Genomic DNA, 23,107 nt, shown 5'->3' with positions numbered 1-23,107 from the left:
AGAATGTTTCTTAGCATAACAGGTAAGAACAGATGCGTCACCTATTTTGTAACGTGCCGTGTAAGAGGTTAGCACAATCTGTGCACAAGCAGCTTCTCCCGGTCTCACCATATTATAGTAACAGCAATGCTAGTGTCTGGTGTCTCACACAAACAGCAGATGTGTCGATGCAGTGCATCTTTGTTGTGGGTAATCAATATTTATTGGGCAGTGGAGTGAGTATTTATTTACATACTTTAGTCAGGAGGAAAGCAAATACTTATTTATTTTAAAAAAAGATAAAAAAAAAAACTGTGCCAAAATGGAACTTGTGACTAATCCATCACTTACATAACTGCTGAAGAAATGTTCTCAGCTTCACAAATAAAGCACCATTGCTTATTTAACTTTCATTATGTCTGTGTCCCTTTCCCTGTTTCATCTAACCTACAGACCACAGCCAAACAGGTGACTGTTCTCGTCCATAATGAAAAATAACAAACCTGACAGAATATGATATGGGTTAAATGAGCTCACCTACCATGCATAAACATCAACGAACTCTTTAAAACTGATGAAGAAGTGATGTGTCTTTGTTATGTGAGTTTTTGGGGTGGGTTTTTATTTTTTGGAAGCAGACCCTAAAGCTTGTGTGAAACCAGACGCATTAGAGGACATTACAGTGACAATATGGAGACGCCAAAAATTCCACCCTCGTGATGCGTTTGTTAACAGATGGCGTATATCTTTTAATCTTTTCAAGATCTTCACTTAAATAAAACCATTCAGTGGGAAAAATGTTTTCATGTGTGGCCAAGAGGGGTTCATCAGTCAACCGCGAGATGTGTTCAGACAAAAGGAAACTTGTGGATTCAGAAATAAAGTACTACAACCTGTTCATAAATTTTTGTTGGAACACTTCTGTAAATAAAAGTTCCGCCATCTGTAATAAACATTTACCTTACTGAGGAAACCATGTCTGATGGAAGTCCTTTGCTTGCATTGTGTAAATGTAACCTATGGGATCACTGTAGTTTATAAGGATAACACAGACCTCTGAATTTTTACAGAAACCTGGACATATTTAACACAGTCGAGATTGAGTAAACAGCTTTGTGTAAATAATTGAGAGGAAAGCGTTCCAGACTCAAACTGTGAAAGGTTTAGGCGTTTGTATCTTTTTCTCCACACATACGAAACCAATTATTAGCCTCAATTGGTTACCGTAATTCGGTAATTTACACAATTACCGCTCACAAATGTTACATCAAACACTGAATTAAAATGAGTGTCGTTGCTACTTAACCTTATTATTAACTTGCAAACAGATTTGGACATTAGGGTCCACTTGAGACCCATTTTGGTACCAGAATGATTAGTTTTAATAAACTGTCAAAACACAAAGCTGTTACTAAACTGTGATTTTGTGGCGAGTCCTGAGGGTGTCCTACTGTTCCTGACACTAAAGTGTCTTTGAAAGCCTCCATGTTACTTCATCAACTTCATCAGGAAAAACAAAACCACTCACCTATTTACTCATACATTCGCGACTTTAACTGTACACGTTTAAATAATAAATTTTGACTTTTGAGTGCGTTAGTCTGCGACATTTTGTCGTTTGAGTGCGTTAAAGTCAGCCGTCGAACAGCGAACAAAGACAAATGAGCGGGAAAAGTCACGCGTGGCGCGAGGCGCGCGCCAACGCTCGTGATTGACAGACGTCGTCCCGCCAATAATAAAGGGCGGGGCTTAGCTGAACGTGTTAGACCTCGACATGGCCGCGGTCTTTCACCTCACCCAACCTAAAACACGAGTAGAGGTTGAAAATGAGTTGGTGGGGAGGGTTAGGTTAGGGTTAGGTTAACTGCAGACACATGTTTACCTTCTTTAGTTACCACTGGTTACTGTAGATAATTGGTCATGCTGCTCAGGACATAACAAAACATCCTTACAAAACACCCTGTAGTATTATGGTGCAACATACAGAATATGCATCATAATACTTTGAGAACCAGACCGCAGGTTTGCATATTCTGTGGTGTTTACAAGGAGGACATGAGTTGCGATGCACAAAGCAAATTAGCACGCATGGCAGACCGGTTATGCTCAGTTGTATTGCCCATTGTTCTACAGTGCTTTCGGCTTGTGTCCATACTTACCTGGTAGCAGTATTTGCATTTTAGTTTCCAAGCCAACAGAGCCTGCAGCGGCCGCACTTCCTTGTTTGCCCAGGTGTCTCCTTTGTTCCCATGCCAACCCCAAACCCCCCACGTTCAAAGGAGCAAACTACTGTGAGTCTCGAGGGACGCTGGAGACCTAATCGTGGGCTGCGTCCTCTTGCCAAACCACGGAAGGGAGACAATAAGGCTTGTAATCCAAGTGTAGCTTCCCTAATCTAGTCGGCGGACGTTCTCTGGCGGGTCCATTGCCCTGAATCGTTTGGATGCGGAGACCCACACAAAGAGGTCTGGAAGAGAAAGGATGTGTGATGTACTGGAGGAGCTGAGACAACACTGCTTGAGCCGGGGAGCTGCCGGAATCAAAGGGCTGGGCAGGCAAGCCTTTCTTCTTAACTTTCTCAGCTTTTCTATTCCATAGCCAGTCTGTGCAAAATCTGACAACCTCTTTTAACGCTGTAAATGCAACTTTCTCCCATTATTTGAGATGAAGTATAGCAGCAGAGTGAGCAGCACTTTGGACCAAGGAGGATTCTGACGTCGCTGCCTTTATACTGTCCCGTCCAGGGTGTTCTCTATAATGGATGATGACGGCAGTAAGACTCTGGACCTGCAGGAGTTTCAGAAGGCGCTGGAGACATACGGTGTCTGTGTTGGAAAGGACAAGGCCACGCAGATCTTTGCGATGATCGACAAGGATGGAAGTGGCACTATTGACTTCAATGAGTTTCTGGAGAAGCTCAGGGTAAGAGATCAGAAAGACACAGTCCAGTACTTACATGTGTGGCCTAATGTAGAAGCACTTAGTTTATGTGAAAGATCTTTGATCAGCAAGGCGAGTACAGCCTGTGTTTCCAACCCACTAGACCATTTTCACAGGCTAATCTTACTAATCACTAACAAGAGCAAGGGCAGTTTTGTCAGGTCAGGGATTCAGCTCGGGGGTCAAGTGTCACATAACCGCCTTCCCTCAGCCTCCGATGTCCAGCGCCAGAGTGCAGGTGATCCAGCAGGCTTTCAAGAAACTCGACCGCACAGGCGATGGAGTTGTGACCGTGGAGGACCTGCAGGGCGTGTACAACTGCAAACAGCACCCCAAGTTCAAGAGCGGCCAGTGGACCGAGGAGCAAGTGTTTCGCTCCTTCCTGGACAGCTTTGATTCTCCATACGAGAAAGATGGAAAGGTATCCACCAAATGATCTCCTGGTGTAGATAAGAGACCAATGCTGATGGCTGATAGAAGATTCTAGCTCAGACAGGTTCATTTTAAAGCTCACTAGATATTCAAAGCAATTTTGCTGACAAATAGGTTAACAACACTGAACTTAACTCATGTTCCACCATGTACATCTTTATACCATGCAACTTCTTTGAATGAGCCTCCAGTCGAGCTCCTGAATTCATAGTTCTGTTTCCCCAGAGTTGAAAGAACTTTTAAAGAATCTCCTCTCCTCCCCTGCAGGTAACTCTGGATGAATTTGTGAACTACTATAGTGGAGTCAGCGCTTCCATCGACAGTGATGAGTACTTTGTGACCATGATGAAGAACGCATGGAAGCTGTAATCTCCTCAGCGGTCTAAAGATTTTAATGCGTCTGTGGTTTTTGGAATTTAATGCCTAGTTCATTGGTGCCAAGTTTGATTTAACATGCATTAAACAGTAAACTACATTGAGCAACTGGTTTATATACACCTTTAGTACTTAGGTATAACACTTGAAAGCTCGCAAAGTTGTTCACATGTCTCCAAGAATACAGGACTTCTGACATTTTTAACGCTAGCTGAAATAATGCTTTATTTCAGTTTACTAACGTTTCACAAATATTGAAACTATGACATTTCCTTATTACTGGCAATTTGACGCCCTCTGGTGGACAACCAAAGCACCACCAAACTACTCGATGGGCATATTTAATGTGTTGTGATGCCGGTGTGGAAACGCTATCAAACGATTATAAAATACAACAACAAGCTGTCATTTAGCCGTCCGCATTAACGTTTCGGTTTGTAATCTTCTAACTTCACAACAAATTCCAAACCACACATCCAACCCGTTTCTCTGTTTAAGCAAGGTAAGGCATAGACCACATTTGACATTAGACAAAAATTTATTTCAAAGTTTTTCCTTTTGCTTTTTTTTTTAACTTTGATTTTTCTATTTATTTTGTAAAGGAGTTTGGAGACATGGTGTTCTAGTAAATGATCATGTTCATAGAAATTTACATGAGAAGTTCCATATTCACGTTTTTTCTAAATGCACTCAATTTCAACACACAAGGAAAAAACATCTGCACTGTACTGTCTCCAATGACATGAAAATGGATAAAAAGTTAATATAATAAAACAATAAAAAAGTTAACATATAAACCTTCAGAATATGGAAAATAAAAACCAGTAATTCTGCAGAGATGCTGACTTCAGTAAGTTTTCAGGTCAAACAGAAATCCATCTGTCAAAGGCAGAGTTGCAGGATAGACTGTGGTTTCATAAGGGCGGAGGGTTGGGGGGGGGGGGGGGCAAAATTAACTCCTTTCTCCTCGTCCCCTTTGCTGCCATCTTGTTCTTCTCAGAAGTGGGGCTATGGAGTATTCTAGAAGCAGAGATCCACAATAGCACAGTCCATGTGTTGGTTTAATCCTTTATTCATTACATCAATAAGAGATCTACCTAACTACCATCATAGCAGACTAGTAAGCACATTGGCTTATGGGAAACCAGAGATGCTTGGTGAAACCACTGGAAATAAGTTAGAATCAGAGCAAAAGGTTACAGCTACCAAAAACCAGAAGGGTGAAGAGGAGGGGGACCGGGTCCAGGGAAACTGGTGGAAGTTACTGATTGGATGTTGGATGTCAGGAAGGAGGGGTGGAAGTTTCTGATTGGATGTTGGACGTATGGAAGGAGGGGTGGTCTGGGACCGAGTGTGAGATGAGTTAGAAAGTGAGTGTTGGGAACGTGTGAAAAGGTGGGGGGGTGGGAGGTGGGGGGGGGGGGGGGGGGGGGGGGGGGGTTGAGGAGCCAGAAAGTAAAAAAAGTCCTGCGGTAGAAACTGCAGTTGTGAGATGTGCCGTATCTTAAAACAGAGAGAGGAATACCCTCACACTCATCAATATGATGAGCACCCAAGTCCAAACCCATATATGGAAAAGTCTCTGTTTTTCTTTTCTCTCTTTTTTTTTTTGTTTGTTTGCAGTCCAGGAAACTAAAACAGAATGCAAAACCAAACAAAAATGATAAAACAAACTCAACAAAATATTCTGAACCTGGAGGAAAAACAAAAGTGAATTCCAGATTTTACGATAAATGCAGAAAATTGAACTACACGAGTTTTAGGTGAGAGGCTGAAACCGCTACAGGGCTGCAAGTGAAGGACCCGCGGCACTGGGTTGGGAGAGTCGTGGTGGATAAGGCTGTCCACCCAGATGCCCGCGCATAAAAGAAAAAAAAAAGAAAAAAGAAAAAGGGATGGAAACCCCAAAACAAACTAAAAAAAAAAAAAAAACCCTGTTGAGCAGTTTTCAGTGGGGCAGCTGGGCAGGATGTTATGTGCTCTCGGTCACTGGAGCAGATGCTTCAAAGGTGCCTAGAGGGAAAGAAGACATGAAGTTACTCTACCATACTGTTAATCCTGGATTAAAGATCTGCCACTTCCTCAAGTGTGTGTGTGTGTGTGTGTGGGGTAGAGAAATAAAGTGGATTACGAGGAAAGCCAACTCTCAACAAGTAATCACGGCTGACAACTCGAGTTAGGAAAGAAGGAATCTAAATGATTATAAATACATTTAACAGGATGTAAAGAGGGTGGCCTAGACCTCCCACTGCAGACATTAGGAACAGCTGATTTGACTGAGGCGACCGGCACACGGCCAAGCTAGCGAGACACGGCAGGAGAGGCGGGACAGGCAGGCGGGACACGGAGAGGCGGGACACGCACCACTGGCGCTCCCTGCCGTCGCCATGCCGGCACTGTTGTTGGCGAGATCGTCTTCGTCGCTGTCGTCCTGGTCGGGGCGTGGGGCGTCGGCCTGGGGAGGGGTGGGCGTGCTCTCCGTCTCTTGCTCCGCCCGGCTCCGTAGCGCCAGGATACGGTGGTGGAGCGCGGCGGCTAGCTGTCCCGCGTCCTTCGAGCTGGCCTGCGGGACACGAGACGGCACGTTAGCTGCGTGGACGCACGAACCCGACACGCTTAACGGAGCCGTGCTGCCACGTAGCTGCGCGCTGGGGGGCCACGTCGACCCGGTTTCACGTGACCCATGGAGAAGCACAATAACATTTTGATGCAGTCATACGTTATTAATAAAAGCATCTTGAATGTTTATGCTTCAGAAATAAAGTTATGCTTTCACTAGTTTGATATTGTTTTTTATACAATTGAAAACATCTGCTCCTAATATCTTAATTAAGGAGAACTACATATTCTTCCTGCAGGACCAACACCTGAAGGACCTGCAGCCTGAAGACCAGACACCTGAAGGACCTGCAGCCTGAAGACCAGACACCTGAAGGACCTGCAGCCTGAGGAAGACCTCTGCACTATACTGAACACACCATACTAATCTTCTAGGATTCAAATATGCAGTAAATTCACTGAAAGCTGGTGTGACGCTCCGTATTATATCAAGCCTGTTGCACACAGTGGAAAGAGAAAGAGAGGGGGGGGGAGAGAGGGGAAGATAGGGAGGAAGAGAGAGGAAGAGGAGGGAACAGAGAAGAAGAGGGGGTCTACAGGCCTCTTGTACTGTTATAGACAGATGGAGACACACAAATCTATGAATTACAACCATATGAACACAGTCGTTGTTTCCATAATGACTACAGGTATCACTTTCATTCAAGGCAGTCTGGCTAGTTCTGATTTGACGCGTGCCAGCTAACTTCTGGCTCAGCGGTGCAGCACACAGCTACATCAGCACCCAGAAGAGTGCTACACGTCCCGGTGGGGCAGTATGAAACAAACACCACCCCCCGCTTCATACGGCAATACAACAACAACATATGCCTCAGGGATTAGAGAGGATACACACTGATAAATAGGACATGGGGTTTTCAGTTCCTTTCTCCAATACATATGCAATAAATCTGAGCATGTCTGTTGTGCTAGAGCAGGATAATGACCAGCCCTGGGGCCAGCCAGGACTACAACTTACAACAACTAGGACTACAATTCCCAGATGGCAACTGACAGTCTTCCTGTATGGGTAACAGCTGTGTGTCTCTCACACAGGCCTGTCCCCTTGTTCTTCCTGCAATGTCATGTCTGTATAAATGAGACGCTCGTCTCCACAAACACAAATGTAGACCCTCTCTGAAGAGACCACACAATTCGCTGGCTGTCGTAGAGACTGCCGACCCAAACTACTGCCATGATGAAAAGGTTCACTCTGTTCATCAAGCCAACGGGCCCCAGACCCCCCCCACCACCAGACTCCACAAGGCTGGACAGCCATCAACAGTCAAGGGGAGTTCAGGAAACAACCCACTGAAGTCCAAACACATCGTCAACCCTCTGAATCTTAATGACTGAAGCGTTAACATTCTGATGCCCACAAGATTAAACTAAGGGAAGAATATAAAGTGATTATCAAGAAAACATTTTTCATCTTTTCTCTCTCTTTGTATTAATTTTATTAATTATTTATTAGTAATGCTCCCGGTTGAGGACTGTGCTGACACACCTGACCAGGTAAGGGTGGGAGGAGCTTCCACAGGATCTGCACCTCCAGCACGGGGACCTGAACCCACTTATCTCACCCAGAACTCAGAAACAAAGCGCATGTTCACAAAATGCTCATCCAAATGTTAGAAGCCACTTCAGCTACGCAGTGAACACCAGCACCACCATCTGCAGGTCACGTTCTGCAAACGCACCACACACAACCACACCGTTGCTCACAGAAGTCCGGGCGACAAATCAGTTTTTGCATTATTTCGCTTTTCACTCGTATAGGAACAGTTTCAAACATCCGACATCTGTTCATCTGCCAGTTCAGGCTGTAGCTGGAATCTTAATCTAATTTCCCGTTCCACCTTAACCGCCTACTCTTCAAATTGTTTGTTCCACCTTAAATCTAGTTTCTCATTGCACCTTTTAAGGTGGCACTGAAAATCTGAATTAAAAAGCCATATTCATATTCAGGAATGACATTTCTAAAATGTTAAAAATCAGAAACGGGGGCTACATTCCAGACGGTAGACTCTGGTGTGTAGATGTTTTATGTAACTACACACTGCATACACCATTTTCTCTCCCAATAGCTCAGTGAGCATCAGTCACCAGAGTGCACGCACACACAGGGACGCCACACAGAGAGCCTGGCCCAGACGTACCGATATGAGGAAGACCTTGACTCCCTGGTCCTCCGTGTCCATGGCAGTGATGCGGACACTCTTCTCACTGGCCTTGTCCACCTGCATCTGCGCCCACAGCTTGGTGTTGAGAATCAGCCTGAGGCTTCCCTGGGTACGCATCACTGCCGGGGGACAGAGACGGGGACGGGGACACACACGAGTTCATGCAGGCAGGTGCACACCGGTCCTGATTAATCAGGACGAATCATTCTAATAATAATAACAGACAGCAGCTGACCTAGTCTGGAGCGTAACGTGCCGTCGTCTGTAGACGCCATGTCATTGAGCCTCAGGAGTCCTCGTCCCCGTTCCACCCACGACTGAGACGGCTTGTCGAACACAAACAGCTTACACTGCATCTGTGAGACGAGAGGAGGCGAGAAAGCCGTGAGACCGGGCGTGGTCTGAGCGGTGAGCCTCACGCTCGATCAGGCTCTCCGGTGATCTCGCGTGTGAAGACGTCAGACACGGTGCCGACAGTGCAGAGAGTCCGCGAGTCTCATATGAAGCTTTTTACCGTTTTCGCACAAGTTCCAATTAAAAAGGTGTTAGGAAAAGGAGACTGAAGATCGAGCTTTAAAACAGGTCACGGCACAGCCGAGTGTAAGCGGTGAGAAACCCTGAAACCAGGGAGCCGAGGATGACTGCGTTGTGAAGGCCCCGCCCCTGCGGCGTGAAGGCCCAGGACGGGAGCTGACCTGCAACACGTTGCTCTCCGCCTCCTCGCCCGTGCGCACCTCCACCTTCTCCAGGATGCACTTCTTGGCCGTGGCTTTGGTGTAGGCCGCCGCAGACTCCTCCAGAGACTCCGTCACGCTGGGAACTGCGCGCGCGCGCACACACACACACACACACACACACACACACACACACACACACACACACACACACACACACACACACACACACACACACACACACACACACACACACACACACACACACACGTTTTTTTTTTCGCTTCCTTTTCGTAGTTTCTATTATTTCACCATGAAAATATTCATTACATTTATTTTATTCAGAAGCATTTCATCTGAAAAGTATTTAAAGAGCGTCCTGCCTCCGTAGGGAGAAACTCGGGCCTGTGGGTGCCATTAGAGCTGCCAGGGGTGAAGGACGGTTGTGTTATGAAATACCGTGGTTGCATATCAAAGCGGGCCACGCTAGTATACACATCACTCATCTTTCTCTTTGTTTTGGTTTGAGGAGGGAGGCCTGCGTGTGCCACACACAGATCACTCAGCTCGAGGGACCGATAAAGATCTGTAGTGTCTCTGGGAAGTTTAGACGAGGGGACGTACGCTTTTCTGGGGTGGTCTCCTGCGACGAGGGCTCTGAAGCGGACACTGTGTCTCTGTTACTCTCTACCGTTGATTCGCTGCCCTTTGGAGGACTCTGAGAGAGAGACACACACACACACACATAATTGCTCAAACTTTTGAGAACATTTCGAAACGTCAACAGCGATGCCGGGTTTAATACCAGCTCCACCGTGACACACTGGAGCGAGCCCACTCACCAGCACCCTCTCAGACATGTTCTGGCCGAAGACAAACTTGGCTCCTTTGTCCGTGTTGTTGGTCGCATTCAGAGAGCTGAAAACCCAGACAGACACGGTGTTAGACAAGCAAGAGAGTGGCTGAACCAGACAGAGGTAGTACAGTCCGAAACTGCACGCAGGATTTAGCATGAAGGAACTCCAGAGAGAAAGTGTGTGCAGAAGTGTGTGACGGGCGGAGACACAGGAAGACGGAGGTACGGTGGGTACCTGGAGGTGCCGATGTACTGCAGGAAGTAATTAGTACTGCCAGACTGGGAGTCCTGTGTGGAGTCTTTTGAATCGCTGCCAGAGCTGTTCTCCTCCACCTGAAAGAATAAAACAACAAAACTCACTCATTATATCCTCCATAACGCCTTCGTGCTCACTTATAATAAATATTGAACCGTGAAGAAGCTCCGTGCTGTTCCGCTGCGACAAGTGGCCAGGACACGACCCGAGCCAACGCTAGGGACCACTGACCTTTGCCCTCTCTTTGATGTTCTGCCCGAACACAAAACCAGAGTTGACGTGGGCCTCCTTCCTGGGGGCGTCATCCTCGCTCGGAGCTCCGCTGCTCTCCCCTGGCTCCGCCTCCCTCTTCTGCGGACGCCACGAGCACAGTGCACACGGGAAAGAGCGTCGGCCAGCGTTTAGGAAAGGTGCAGAAACCACAGAACGGGTTTGGGCGGTTGGGTGAAAAACACCCACGGGCCACCAAAACGGTGGAGACACCCTGTGATGCATGCTGGGTGTCCTGACCGTCACAGAGAGGACACTGGGTGAAAGGTCACAGCGCGCTCTATTGGAAACCCGATGTGGTAGCTTTGTAGTTTTAAAGGCTAACTATTAATATCTGCATCAGTTAGCAGACACACAACAACGGCTCCTCTCTCCATATATGACGAGTTTAAAATGGCGCGGTGTGTGAACGTGTGCGCGAGGACGCAGCCCGCCAGTCTCCCCGCTGTTCTCACCGGCGACTTGTCCGAGCTCTCCGTGCTGTTCTGAAAGATGGACTGGTCTTCTGTCTGCGCGTCTGAAAACTTGCCCACACCGTTTGTTCCACAGCTGGAGTCTGAAGGGGAGGTTGTAGAGGGGGTTAGGCAGGAGGGAAACACACACACACACACACACACACACACACACACACACACACACACCTAAACTCACAACAGGAACGCTAAAGGTTACTTCACACATGCGCACGAGCACTTCTGACGAGACGTCTAGCACATTCCCCTGATCACACTGCCGACTGTCATCAGGCAAAGCTGGGGAGAATTTTACGGCTATTTTGGGGTGAATGTAAATATGACAACAAACTATCCCATCTCAAAACAAGCCATTAGCCACACTACAGACAGTAAAACCATGACTGGAAACCTCCAGTCATTCTGGAACAAAGAGCCTGCTAACCCTGACCCAAAGAGCCTGCTAATCCTACTAATCCTGACCCAAAGAGCCTGCTAATCCTACTAACCCTGACCCAAAGAGCCTGCTAATCCTACTTACCCTGACCCAAAGAGCCTGCTAATCCTACTAACGCTAACCCAAAGAGCCTGCTAATCCTACTAACGCTAACCCAAAGAGCCTGCTAATCCTACTAACGCTAACCCAAAGAGCCTGCTAATCCTGCTAATCCTACTAACCCTGACCCAAAGAGCCTGCTAATCCTACTAACCCTAACCCAAAGAGCCTGCTAATCCTACTAACCCTGACCCAAAGAGCCTGCTAATCCTACTAACGCTGACCCAAAGAGCCTGCTAATCCTACTAACCCTAACCCAAAGAGCCTGCTAATCCTACTAACCCTAACCCAAAGAGCCTGCTAATCCTACTAACACTAACCCAAAGAGCCTGCTAATCCTGCTAATCCTACTAACCCTGACCCAAAGAGCCTGCTAATCCTACTAACCCTGACCCAAGGCCGATGTGAACTGCTTCTGCCTTAACTTCCTAATAAGAATAGTTAACATAAGAGTTAACTGCTCTGAATACGCCGCACAACTATTTCAAATTCATCAGACACAATCAATAGATCCCAGAGTGCTAAAAAAATGCCACCAAAACCAATAGCACCATAAAAAAGCAGGCCTGTCACAAAGTGTCCTCCTGTCCCTGGACAAAGTGTCCTCCTGTCCCTGGACAAAGTGTCCTCCTGTCCCTGTCACAAAGTGTCCTCCTGTCCCTGTCACAAAGTGTCCTCCTGTCCCTGTCACAAAGTGTCCTCCTGTCCCTGGACAATTCAGTGGTCGTGGACTTGGGAACCAAATTTCAAATGACACTCGACAGCCACACAACTGAAAAGTCAGCCAAGAATGTGGGGGGGGACCCCAAAGTGTGAACGTCTCTACTGTCCGTGAGCGGACCGCAAAGTGGGCGGGACTCACTGCTCTTGCTGGGCTCGGAGAGGGTCTTTGTGGGCGGAGCCTGAAGGACGGCGGGTCTCAGGACGCTACGCTGTTGCTCCTTGGGTTTCTGACTGGGGACGCCTGTAAAACAGTCTGCTAATGGATTGGATCTGAAACCGTACGGCCCCCAGGACGTGGGGCCCGTGCAGGAGCTCAATCACTCCACACAGCTCCAACTTCACAACACTTCCTTTCAATCATCCTGTTTTGTTTACTGATTTTACAGGCTTAAAAAAGAAAAAAAAAACTATGAACAAGAAACCACTTTATATTCTGCATTCAGTTTTTTGCATTCAGATTTGGAGATATTTATTAAAACTCATTCAAGTCAATTTGCAGAAACAAAGCCCGTGTTTTGTAAAGCACATTATGATGAAGAACGCTGAAGTCTGTAGCGGCTACAAGACCTTCTCACTGACAGGACGGGGCGAGTGTTACCTGCACTGGGGGCCTGGCCGTGAATCAGAGTGGGTGGTTTCAACCGGAAGCCCACGGGTTTCTCCTCTAACAGGGATCAACAACACAGAGGCAGAAAACACACATCATGAGTCACCCCGTTCTGTGCCAGGTCTGAGCATTTTAAAAAGATGCTGAATCGAACACACACACACACACACACACACACACACACACACACACACACACACACACACACAGTTCCTCACTAGTCTAGAGGGCCACTCGGGAGTGTCTCTCCATTACAACTACACTCTGGTCTCCCCGCCCTCTCATCCGCCGCACGGCACAACACGGTTGTGTCCTGTTACCGCAGCAACAGCCGTGTGGGCTGCTGGACTACGTCCTGCTGGGTCTTGTTGGCAGGGGTGGACTACAGGCCTGCTGGAGACCCACTTCTACACATTCCTGGGCCGTCAGAGACGGCAACTGAGCACATTTGGACATTCGGGTTCGGTGTGCCTGACTGCTCAGTCTTGGAAGAGACAGAAATAGAAAGGCCAGCCCCGCCCCCTGGGGGCGGCTCCAGGCTCCCTCCACCTTCTCCTCCATGCCTCACACTCTCACCAGTGCTTTCTGCTTCCATCAAATAAATCCCCCAGGTCATGTGCGCTGTATAAATAGTCATATTCCAACTAGGGTCAGAAAAAAAATATATGTGACGCTCGCCTCTGGCCAGCTTTGGAAACGATTTCCAAATAGTGAAACTGTTTAGTTCACCTCTTCCCTCTGCTGGAGAAAACCGGCTCGGTTGAGAGAAGAAAAAACAAAACAATAGCAGAGTTGTGTTGTGCAACAGCCCCCCCGAGCCGTTTGACAATAACTAAAGGACATTAGTGCTGGAGGCTTAAAAAAAGCTCAGATCTCAGAATGGAGGACAAATATGATTAAATAGGTGCAGCCATATGTTCAAAACGTCATCCTTCCAGCACTGTACATCTCACATGACGACAAAAACAAAAAATCTTAATACAGAGATTCATATTGAATATATTTAGCATCCACAAATCAAACACTCAAAGTTTTCAATACGTACTGCACTTCAAACCCCATAAAATCCCAGGACAAGGACTCAGACAGAATCATGATGTGACGATGCACACACCTCCACGCCCCCCCAGGCACAGAGAAACACACTTTGTGCACTTTGTGCCTGATGTAAATAAGAGAGTAATCCTGTCAGAGGCAGAGCTGGACCGGCTGCTGTAGGCCTGCAGGGGAGAGCGGTCTGCTCTTACCTGGCTCTGAATCCGAGTTCCCCGTGGGAGACTGGCAGAAGCTTGTCGGCATAAACACATTATTCTTGGAAACTGCAGCGGGAGACAAACACGTGGAGAGAGACACGCAGTGTGACCGAGGCGCCACCGCCCACAAATACATTTCCGCCACAGACGATTGGTTAACGGTCGGCGGCAAACACCAATCGCGGTGGAGGATGGCAGGGATGCTAGCCATGCCGATTATGATTTTTAATAGCCGTTTTGATCGGCGTGATGGAACAAAGAGCTCTGCGTTGGCGGCTGGTGTAGACGAGATCTACATTAAAGTATGTCATGACACACATGTAAAAAAAAAAAAGAATTTACATAAATAATTATAACTGCGTAAAGGAAGGCTGTCCAGATCTGGCCCGGGAGAATTGTGGCATGGCAGATTTGCGTTCACCCTTTATCTAAAATGCAAAATTCAACTCCGCCAATTACTGAGCCCTTTGTTAGCTGATCTGGGCTTGTTAAGGCAGGATTAACTACCTAAATAAACAAACAGCTGGGCAGCAGTACCTGAATGTGATGGAGGGAACTGTGTCAGCGATGAGGTTCTCTCTCTCTTCAGTGGAGGACAGTATTCTCCATCCTCCCTGTCCGAGTCTACAGCAAACACAAACCAGAGTCAGTACGGCACTTTATACACCACCAGGCCTATGGTAGCTAAGAAAGGAGCTACACTGCTCTGTGAAAAAATCACTTATATAAAATGACAAAATGCGACATGGCTGAAATCACATTTGCATTTAATACCCCCTTCATACATTTGCTACAGAACTTAAGTGGACCAGCCACCACAGATGATTGAAGGGAATGCTAAGGAGGTTATCTTAATGATGTTTACTCAGTGTAGTTTTGGTAGAGCAGATCATTTTGGCAGGTGACATGTGAACTCTAAAGCCTGGTTTATACTTTCGCGCGCGAGCGGTGTACGCGTTTATACTTTCGCGAGCATCACTGCAGTGTAAAATATGGCTTTGCAGTGTTGTCCGAAACGATACGTTAACAAATACGAACCTCTTGTAATTCCAGGACGAAACATGAGAGAACGTGAAGACGTGAAGATTGGGCGTTTTGGAAATAAACAACCATTAAATAATGTGATAAAAAAGCGAATTATTTCGATTCATTTCAAGTATATGTATAAATATTTAACTTAATTAAGATTACCGTGCTGGGAAATACTGAAATGGACCTTCAAAGTGACGTACAAGTGCTTTAATTCCACCTTATAAAGGTGTATGAACCCTGCAAATATGACTTTGTTCATTGCGCTGAAGTGCGGCACGCGCGAGGTTACAAAATTCGAGAGGTGCACGACCTCGCGAATGGACAGCGCGCGAGGCCCTCGCGCACGGGCGGAGCCACAGCGATTACGTCATTTTTGCCGCGAGCGGCACGTCAAGTATAAACCAGGCTTAAAGCCTACAACTAGATTTAGATCCCAGATTTAGGATTAAAGATTAAAACACAAACGCACCATCACCATCCTCCGCACTGGATCCATCAGCTGATCGCTGCAGAGGGGGGAAACAGAGACCAATCAGATTGGAAGGACAGGATCAACTGATTGGAAGCCTCTGATTGGACAGACCTGAATTTGGGTTGAATGTCTACAGCCAAGTTCACACAAACACCGGTGACTTGGAAAATACTGTTTTTCAGACATGGAAACTATGGATAAATTGGAAGGTGACAGTGAGCATCTGACCTATGACCCCTATACACAAGACATTTACTGTTGATTACTCCTGTTGAACTGACACCTGTTGAACTGGTAGAATGAACACTAAATAAACCTTCTTGCACGCCAAAACCTAGTTTGTATACTATACACAGCAGGCAGACCTGACATTAAAACACCTACTGCAGTAAACAGAGACACAGGCTTAGCAGTTTTAATTCTGGAGGACGGTTTTGAAAAGATGCGTCAACAGTGGCAGAAAAGGCCCGTTTTAGTGTATGAAAGGACAAAGCGTAAGAAATCAGACACGTTTTCCAGTATCAGTGAAAACCAGGCCTTAATGAGAACTCCTGCTTTATGAAATTTTAATTAGCATATTTATAAGATAGGGGAATATAACACCTGAATTAATTAAGCACCGTGTTTATCGAGGCATCTTCAGCTAGATGTTCCCAAAGAGAACGGTCAAACGTGAGAGACATTAACGCAGTCGCCATTACAGCGGGCCTACCTTTTGTGTTTTCTCTTTTTGGAACACAAACACTGGAGGAGCTATGGCAGGCTTCTCTGTGGAGAAAGAAAAATAGATTGTGCTCATAGTTTGGTGGGTGTTAATGGAGTTCTCCTGTATAACTCACAATAGCACACTAGGTTGGGTCACTTTTAAAAGGGTGCCGCGCTTTTCCACCCAACCACACTGGATCCAACAGGACAAAAGTGTGAAGTGTCTCCAGGTTGAGGGTCTCCAGAGCCCAAACACACACACGCTTTTTTCCCCTGGTATGACCGACTAAGTATTTGGAAGAATACAAAATAAAACATTGATAAAAGCACGAGCAGTTTAACGTGTGAGGTAAATAAACAAACAAGACTTGTTCACTCCACAGGTAGCCTACACCACAAGGTGGGACTCCAACAAGCTGCCTGTGGGTTTTAACACAGGTTAGGGCACTAAGACAGTGGCTCAGTATGTACCACAGGAACCAGTAGAGCAACATGGTCTCCATGTTTAACAGGATTCATGAAGGCTCATGTTGTGGTTTTAACTCAAATGAGCGATAAAAATGTGGTTAACCAACCGAGTTCAAGAGAGTCTTGGCCACATTTGTCTAAAAAGCAACAATAATCAACTGTGGGGGGAAAAAAAATCCATGATTCTTCTTCCATTTATATTGAAACCTCAAACCAGCTTACACCACTGTGCTGGACACAGAATAATGATAATATGGAAGGACTAATTCATTGATTTTCTTTCATCATGACAAATTAAGTGTTTCATCCTCTGCAGAACTGTCAATCCTACGAGCAGCACAGCAACTGATTATGTAACTAAATGCAGTCTGACATTTACACACACAAAAAACCATCAACAAATCAAGGAAAATCAAACAGCATATGAATGAAGCGGGCGGAGGGTGTGGGACACTAGAAGTAAACATTTATTTACCTCCACAGGACCAACACAGCAATCAACTTTATTTGCCACTGAAATGTGTCCGTGCAGAGCTAAAACTGGGTCGTTAATCCGTAACAAACCTCTGTGATGTGACTAAGCTTTGCAGCGAAACACTTCTACAGTGCACCTGGTTTGCTTCTGGGAAGAGTCACCATGTCGAGTTAGCGTGGCGACACACCCCTCCTGTCTAGACACAGCAGCTCTCCATCACGTCTTAATCGGCTCCTCGGGGAACCAGCACGGATTTTCCAGACGGCCCAGATTTTTGCTCTTACCAGCGTGTAGGCGCACCTGAGCCAAGCCATTCAAAACCCTGAGTGCCTGGTACGTACGCTAGCTACAACTGCACTGTTGGAGAACGTTAATCTCCACCCACTGCTGTGGCACCATAATTTGTAACTGTATCCTGAATAAAAATAATGATATTAAAATACAACACCGACTGTTATCCCATACGAGCTTCGCATGCACAGATAAACGTGTGATCATTACCGCTCTCAACATCCTGGTAATAAAAACGTTTAACCTCGTGATTTTTGTCCAAACTTTCCAAACCACATAAACACCCGATGATGTAGGATTGTGTTAGCGCTGATATGTAAATGTACATTTGTTAAATTAAAGAGTTACGTTCAGACGTATTCGGACGCCTTCCATCCGCTGGAAGCAGGGGCGATGATTTTTTTTGCTTTTACGATTGAGCATAATCACTCACGGAGGCAACGGGCATGATCCCAGTTACATTTCTGAGGTGGGCACTGCAACATGACTTCACCACATAGTAATGGATCTATGGGCTGGAGTAGGCCGGGCTGCCGGGAGTCATGTGCAGAAGGGCTTTCGTTACACCCTGGAGTCCAGAGGTGGGCGGGCCCGGTCCGGCAGCAGCAGACGTCGCCAGTGCTGGCCCTGGATATGTGATGAGGCCACTTCCCCAGACCTGGCCGAGCCCAGCCTGCTACAGGGTCCTGATGCAGCCCGCGGTGATGCATTTAGGATGCAACAGGTCTGGAGTGGCGTGATGTAAACCACGTGTGAAGATGCAGGAGTGTGTCAGGCGTTTGGTGGTCCAGCTCCCCCACACCATGTGAGACACACACGACCACACGGTGGAGCAGAAGAAAACCTCAACGTCAGACTTAGGTTCCAACTGAGATCAGAACTGCGAGTCAATCTACCAACAAGCCACATACGAATCATCCTCCTGGTCAAACTGGTGTTGGACTCCTGTTAAAAATAGCCTGTCTAATCTCACCAAAGCCACATTTTCACTGCGAACGTAGTCGACAAAACCGGGTTGGCCGACACCACCGCTCAGCCGCACATATGAACAAAATTCATCAAGAAAAAGAAACAAAACCCACACAAACTCCCTTAATTTCAGCACCATGTGATAGACAAGTGAGTAAAACATGCAGACTGGCGAGTCTGCAGGCATGAGAAACCCAGGCTCTGGAGGTCCATCAAATAACGGGCACCAACTAGCACACTAGTTAACCTCACAAATAAACCAGGTCCAGGTGTCCAAACCCCCCAGGGCCCGTCCAGGTCCAACCCCCCCCCCAGGCCCCGTCCAGGTCCAAACCCCCCCCAGGCCCCGTCCAGGTCCAAACCCCCCCCAGGCCCCGTCCAGGTCCAAACCCCCCCAGGCCCCGTCCAGGTCCAAACCCCCCCAGGCCCCGTCCAGGTCCAAACCCCCCAGACCCGTCCAGGTCCACACCCCCGAGGCCCGTCCAGGTCCGCCACTGCCCCGTTAACGTTAACTGGGTCGGGCAGCGACGTTAGCCTAGTTAGCACAGCCATGCTACGTTAGCCGACCCCTCGAGCCCCTACCAGCCGCGTTCAACACATTTAACCCATAAATAACCCCACGACTCACACCAATATCACACCGGTACCGGTACCGGTCCGTGTTACCGGATTACACCAAACTAAACACACACACTCCGTCCGGCTAGCGACGGTTGCTAAGCGCTAACGGCTAACCATGCTAACACCGCTAGCTAAACATTCACACGTTCGCCGGGTAATTTAAAAACTGCTAGCCCGTGAGAGAGGATTAATCTCACGAACTCGTGGGCAAATAAGTTCTCCACACGTATGCGGTGACCCGGCCGCTCCCGCACGGACGTATATTCATGTATTTTCTTTGTTTTGCTGGCTTCGCTTCAGCTCCATTGCCTACCTTCGTTTGCCAAGTCCGCCATTTTATTTCTCCGCGCAAGCGCACAAGCCACCGCGCCAGAATGGTGTTATTTCTAGGAGCGACACAAAAGCCTTATAATAGAAACCAAGTCCCTTTTTTTATTAACACTTTAATTGTACGCTTCGTTTTAATTATGACCTGTCACGAATTAGTCTCTTTCCCTTTAATAGAATATAAACCTTAATTAATTGATGTGTTTTTCTTCCCCTAGTGAAATTTAAATGTAAGGGGTAAAACGAGATAACGTGTCAGTAAATGTGTGTTTGGTGGTGTCTGTCTTATTTAGAGGTACCACGCAACAAATTAAGCTGATGACAACGGTAATTAAATGCTGCATTTTCGTTTCAAAGTGGCACAATTTCTGTGCGACACTGAGACCACGGGGTGGCGTAATTTCTTCAAGTTACTTTGCAATGTCAGATTCATGCAGATCACATGGGCCTTTGGTTTTCAGCCCGAGGTTGGGCAGACAAGTGTGTGTGTGTGTGTGTGTGTGTGTGTGTGTGTGTGTGTGTGTGTGTGTGTGTGTGCGTGTGCGTGTGCGTGTGCGTGTGTGTGTGTATACCTATATAGGCTATATGTATAGATTAAATAAATTAACATTTATGCAGATTTGATGCAGGCAACTGACCCTCTATTCTACTCATTTGACTCTAACAATCCTGTATTCTCGTTATTTAATACAGGATTACTTAATTGATTTTATGCATATAAATTATTTTTATGCTCGTTAATTGATTTTATGCATAACCTTATAGCAAAATAAATCAACTGTTTCTACCTACCTGTGTTTGATCATGCTGAATTAGTTTTTTATCAAACATTGTAATGAAAGTGCTTGCTGTTCAAACACATCTTTGAGGAAAACTTAAATGTTAAGTAGGTGTTTGCCATGTGTAGTATGCACTTGTTTACAGGTGTTTACTTCATACATTTGTGTATTCCTTCTTGTAATCTTCTAATACGTTCTTTTATTTTGATATTTTTTGACATTTCTACATGTTTTTACAGACTTCTATATTCAGGATTTCTATTGTCTATATTTCATTTTCATTAGCTTACATGTCTGTGAAACATATTAGAAAAGCCTCACCACAAGCATTTCACATACATACACCTTTGTCATACTGTGCATAAGATAACTCAAACCAGACTTTTGACTCTTAATATGCACAAAAACAAACAAACAAACAAACAAACAAGAAAGATGGAAACTGTGGAAGTGTGTGGAGGGAAACGGAGGGAAAGAGACAACGAGGACACGAGGACATCCATCCAGTATTTCACAATGTGTGAGGTGTATTTGACAGAGCCCTGAGGCGTGTGCCAGGTGCCCACACGTTCTGTGCACTACTTCATAGATCAAAGAGAAACGGATCTGTGTGCACACCACGGCTGGCTGCTCTGGGAAGAGTTACAGCTCAAATTTAGCTTTAAAAGAGTGACACGGCTGGGACAGAGATCTGTAGCTCCTGTTTCCTCCATCTCAATGCAATTTGTCATGTTCATTAATACCTTAAGTGTACAAGCAGAAATTGAGAAACCCATTTTGATTACTCCTATATAGAACACACATTGATAACATCCTTTAGATTAATTAGTTTTAACTTAGTTAAAAAAAATTTTCTTCTTCTCTAGATTTCTATTATTACCACTAAAAGCAACTCTGTGCAATCACCACCAGTTAATGGGGAAGTGATTGGCAGGGATTATAACACCCAGACCTTTTAATCAAACTTACGTCACTGCGTGTTGATTCTTGCTTCTCTCTGTCCCTAGACTTTAGGCACAGACCTGCCCCAACTGCATCAGTGTTGTAGGAAACACACTGAAGAGGGTGCAGCTCGGTATTATCCAGATGCCTGAGTGTGGTTTTAAAGCAATAAGCAGAGCTTCCTTTTATAATACGCTCAGAAAAATACTGCAGGCAATTACCACCAGTCATAGTGCGATGATGTGTTGATGTCTCCATGAAAAGAACAGAAAGACAAATTATGACAAATGTATGAAGTGAACTGAATAATATCCAATAATACCCAGTTATACCCAATAAAATGTGAAATGTGCCATATTTGTCAATTGTGATTTTTCACCGCAATCGAAATTTGTCCTCAGCATTTATCCATCTGTGCAGTTAGAACACACACACACACACACACACACACACACACACACACACACACACACACACACACACACACACACACACACACACATGCCCAGAGCGGTGGGCAGCCCTAGCCCGGCGAGCAGTTGGGGTTAGGTGCCTTGCTCAAGGGCACCTCTGTTATGGCCTCAGGTCTGGGAATCGAACCCACGACCCTCCGGTCACAACATCAGTGTCCTAGCCACCAGACCATGACCGCCCATTAAGGTCAAATACAAACAACTTCATTGAAATGAGTTATTATTGAGTATTATTGGGTATAACTGGGTATTATTGGGCAGTCATGGTCCTGTGGTAGGGAACTAGTCTTGTGACCGGAGGGTTGTGGGTTCGATTCCCAGGCCATGAGGCCATGACTGAGGTGCCCTTGAGCAAGGCACCTAACCCCAACTGCTCCCTGGGTGACAGGCTAGGGCTGCCCACCGCCCACCACTAGTCTAGTTTGATTCCCACCAGTACCCACCACACTGGGCACGTGTGCACCACTGCCCCCTAGTGATAATTAGTGTGTATGCACCACAGCCCCCTGGTGATCACTAGTGTGTGTGTATATTCTCAGTGCACAGATGGGTAAATGCGGAGGACTAATTTTGATTGGGGTGAAAATCACAGTTGACAATATGGCAACTTTACAAACTTAATGAAGATTCAATAAATAGTCAAATAATCTCAGTAACACTTTATTTCTTTTAAATTTCCATCAACATTTCTCTTAAAAAACAAACTGCTTGAATTTTTTATTCTTGGCCATGTGCATGCATCACTGTGTACACAAGAGTACACAAGATTTCACGAGAAATATTTCTGTGGAAACCTTGTATAGCTCACTACAATTTTGATTCTATGTTTATATACACATAAAAATTGCAGTAAATTGTCTACATTTTTATAACCTAGATATAATCAAAATGGTTGTGAAGTACACAATTTCTTTCAGTATTTCTCTAGAAACTTGTGTACTACTGGGGGGTGGAGCCAGACGTGACAACTTCACTACAATTTTGATGACTACAATTTTTGTCAATGTGTTTTTGTCAGTAAACTTGTTTTCATCTTATTCTCAAAGGGGAGTTAAGATTAGCACAGGGCGTCTTTCACAGATGTTTCATGTTTCCTGTAAATCAAGACATTCTCATGGATCACTAATGTAGCTAAGTCTAATTCTGCCAGAATATGCAATCTGAAGATCTGAAGATCTGAAGATGACCTCCGTGGAGTGCCACCTGACCGCCATGTGTCACTGACTGATGGTACGTACGGGGGACACAATGCTTGTCTAGATGTTGTTTTTTGTCCTCCACACAAGCTTGGCAGTAGACCATCAGCTTTGCAGACCCTTTGTAAACTCTCTCTGTGCGAGTTGTAACAGTTCACTGACATTGATTCATGATCACAAACGGGAAACAAAGGAGAGTATGC

At 46.0% G+C, this 23,107-nt stretch overlaps 2 protein-coding genes and 1 long non-coding RNA gene across 5 annotated transcripts in view; 1 reads left to right on the top strand and 2 right to left on the bottom strand.

The window, feature by feature from the left end:
* The window catches only part of LOC143483055 (uncharacterized), a 31,684-nt gene extending 30,055 nt beyond the window's left edge, over nucleotides 1-1,629 (bottom strand). Inside the window, exon 1 of the long non-coding RNA XR_013122375.1 lies at nucleotides 1,508-1,629. This is a non-coding gene — a long non-coding RNA (uncharacterized LOC143483055). The remainder of the gene's footprint in view (nucleotides 1-1,507) is intronic.
* A 538-nt stretch (nucleotides 1,630-2,167) lies between these two features.
* capsla (calcyphosine-like a) lies at nucleotides 2,168-4,461 on the top strand. The gene is made up of 4 exons (XM_076981276.1): nucleotides 2,168-2,534; nucleotides 2,724-2,901; nucleotides 3,131-3,340; nucleotides 3,619-4,461. The coding sequence occupies exons 1-4, from the start codon at nucleotides 2,461-2,463 to the stop codon at nucleotides 3,718-3,720; spliced, it is 564 nt and encodes a 187-aa protein (XP_076837391.1). The 5' UTR covers nucleotides 2,168-2,460; the 3' UTR covers nucleotides 3,721-4,461.
* A 794-nt stretch (nucleotides 4,462-5,255) lies between these two features.
* Nucleotides 5,256-19,563, bottom strand: ranbp3b (RAN binding protein 3b). 3 transcript variants are annotated; one of them, XM_076981273.1, is made up of 17 exons: nucleotides 19,501-19,563; nucleotides 16,371-16,426; nucleotides 15,656-15,692; nucleotides 14,692-14,778; nucleotides 14,149-14,220; nucleotides 12,893-12,958; nucleotides 12,434-12,547; nucleotides 11,019-11,119; nucleotides 10,525-10,644; nucleotides 10,273-10,370; nucleotides 10,024-10,099; nucleotides 9,806-9,899; nucleotides 9,203-9,327; nucleotides 8,743-8,863; nucleotides 8,484-8,626; nucleotides 6,091-6,289; nucleotides 5,256-5,739 (listed from the first exon to the last, which is right to left on the bottom strand). In XM_076981273.1, exons 1-17 carry the CDS (start codon nucleotides 19,520-19,522, stop codon nucleotides 5,699-5,701), a joined length of 1,572 nt encoding a protein of 523 aa, XP_076837388.1. In that variant the 5' UTR covers nucleotides 19,523-19,563; the 3' UTR covers nucleotides 5,256-5,698. The 3 variants fall into 3 exon arrangements, with proteins under 3 accessions (XP_076837388.1, XP_076837390.1, XP_076837389.1); XM_076981275.1 differs by having other exon boundaries at nucleotides 12,434-12,535; XM_076981274.1 differs by lacking the exon at nucleotides 19,501-19,563 and having other exon boundaries at nucleotides 12,434-12,535; nucleotides 16,371-16,472.
* Nucleotides 19,564-23,107: the final 3,544 nt, after the last annotated feature.

Source organism: Brachyhypopomus gauderio, chromosome 19 (assembly GCF_052324685.1).
Source record: "Brachyhypopomus gauderio isolate BG-103 chromosome 19, BGAUD_0.2, whole genome shotgun sequence".
In the NCBI taxonomy this organism is placed as follows: Eukaryota; Metazoa; Chordata; class Actinopteri; order Gymnotiformes; family Hypopomidae; genus Brachyhypopomus; species Brachyhypopomus gauderio.
The sequence above is the reverse complement of the archived record's forward strand: the minus strand, read 5'-3'. Positions and strand labels throughout refer to the sequence as shown.

Bases quoted from the DNA above. Each gene is read 5' to 3' on its own strand.
- capsla (XM_076981276.1), top strand. From the start codon at position 2,461: ATGTGTGATGTACTGGAGGAGCTGAGACAACACTGCTTGAGCCGGGGA. The intron at 2,535-2,723 runs GCAAGCCTTTCT...TGTCCCGTCCAG, and splicing joins GGAATCAAAGGGCTGGGCAG to GGTGTTCTCTATAATGGATG. The intron at 2,902-3,130 runs GTAAGAGATCAG...GCCTTCCCTCAG, and splicing joins AGTTTCTGGAGAAGCTCAGG to CCTCCGATGTCCAGCGCCAG.
- ranbp3b (XM_076981273.1), bottom strand. From the start codon at position 19,522: ATGGCGGACTTGGCAAACGAAG. The intron at 11,120-12,433 runs GTGAGTCCCGCC...CCTCCCCTTCAG, and splicing joins CTCCGAGCCCAGCAAGAGCA to ACTCCAGCTGTGGAACAAAC. The intron at 8,627-8,742 runs GTCAGCTGCTGT...GTCCCCCGGCAG, and splicing joins CACGTTACGCTCCAGACTAG to TGATGCGTACCCAGGGAAGC.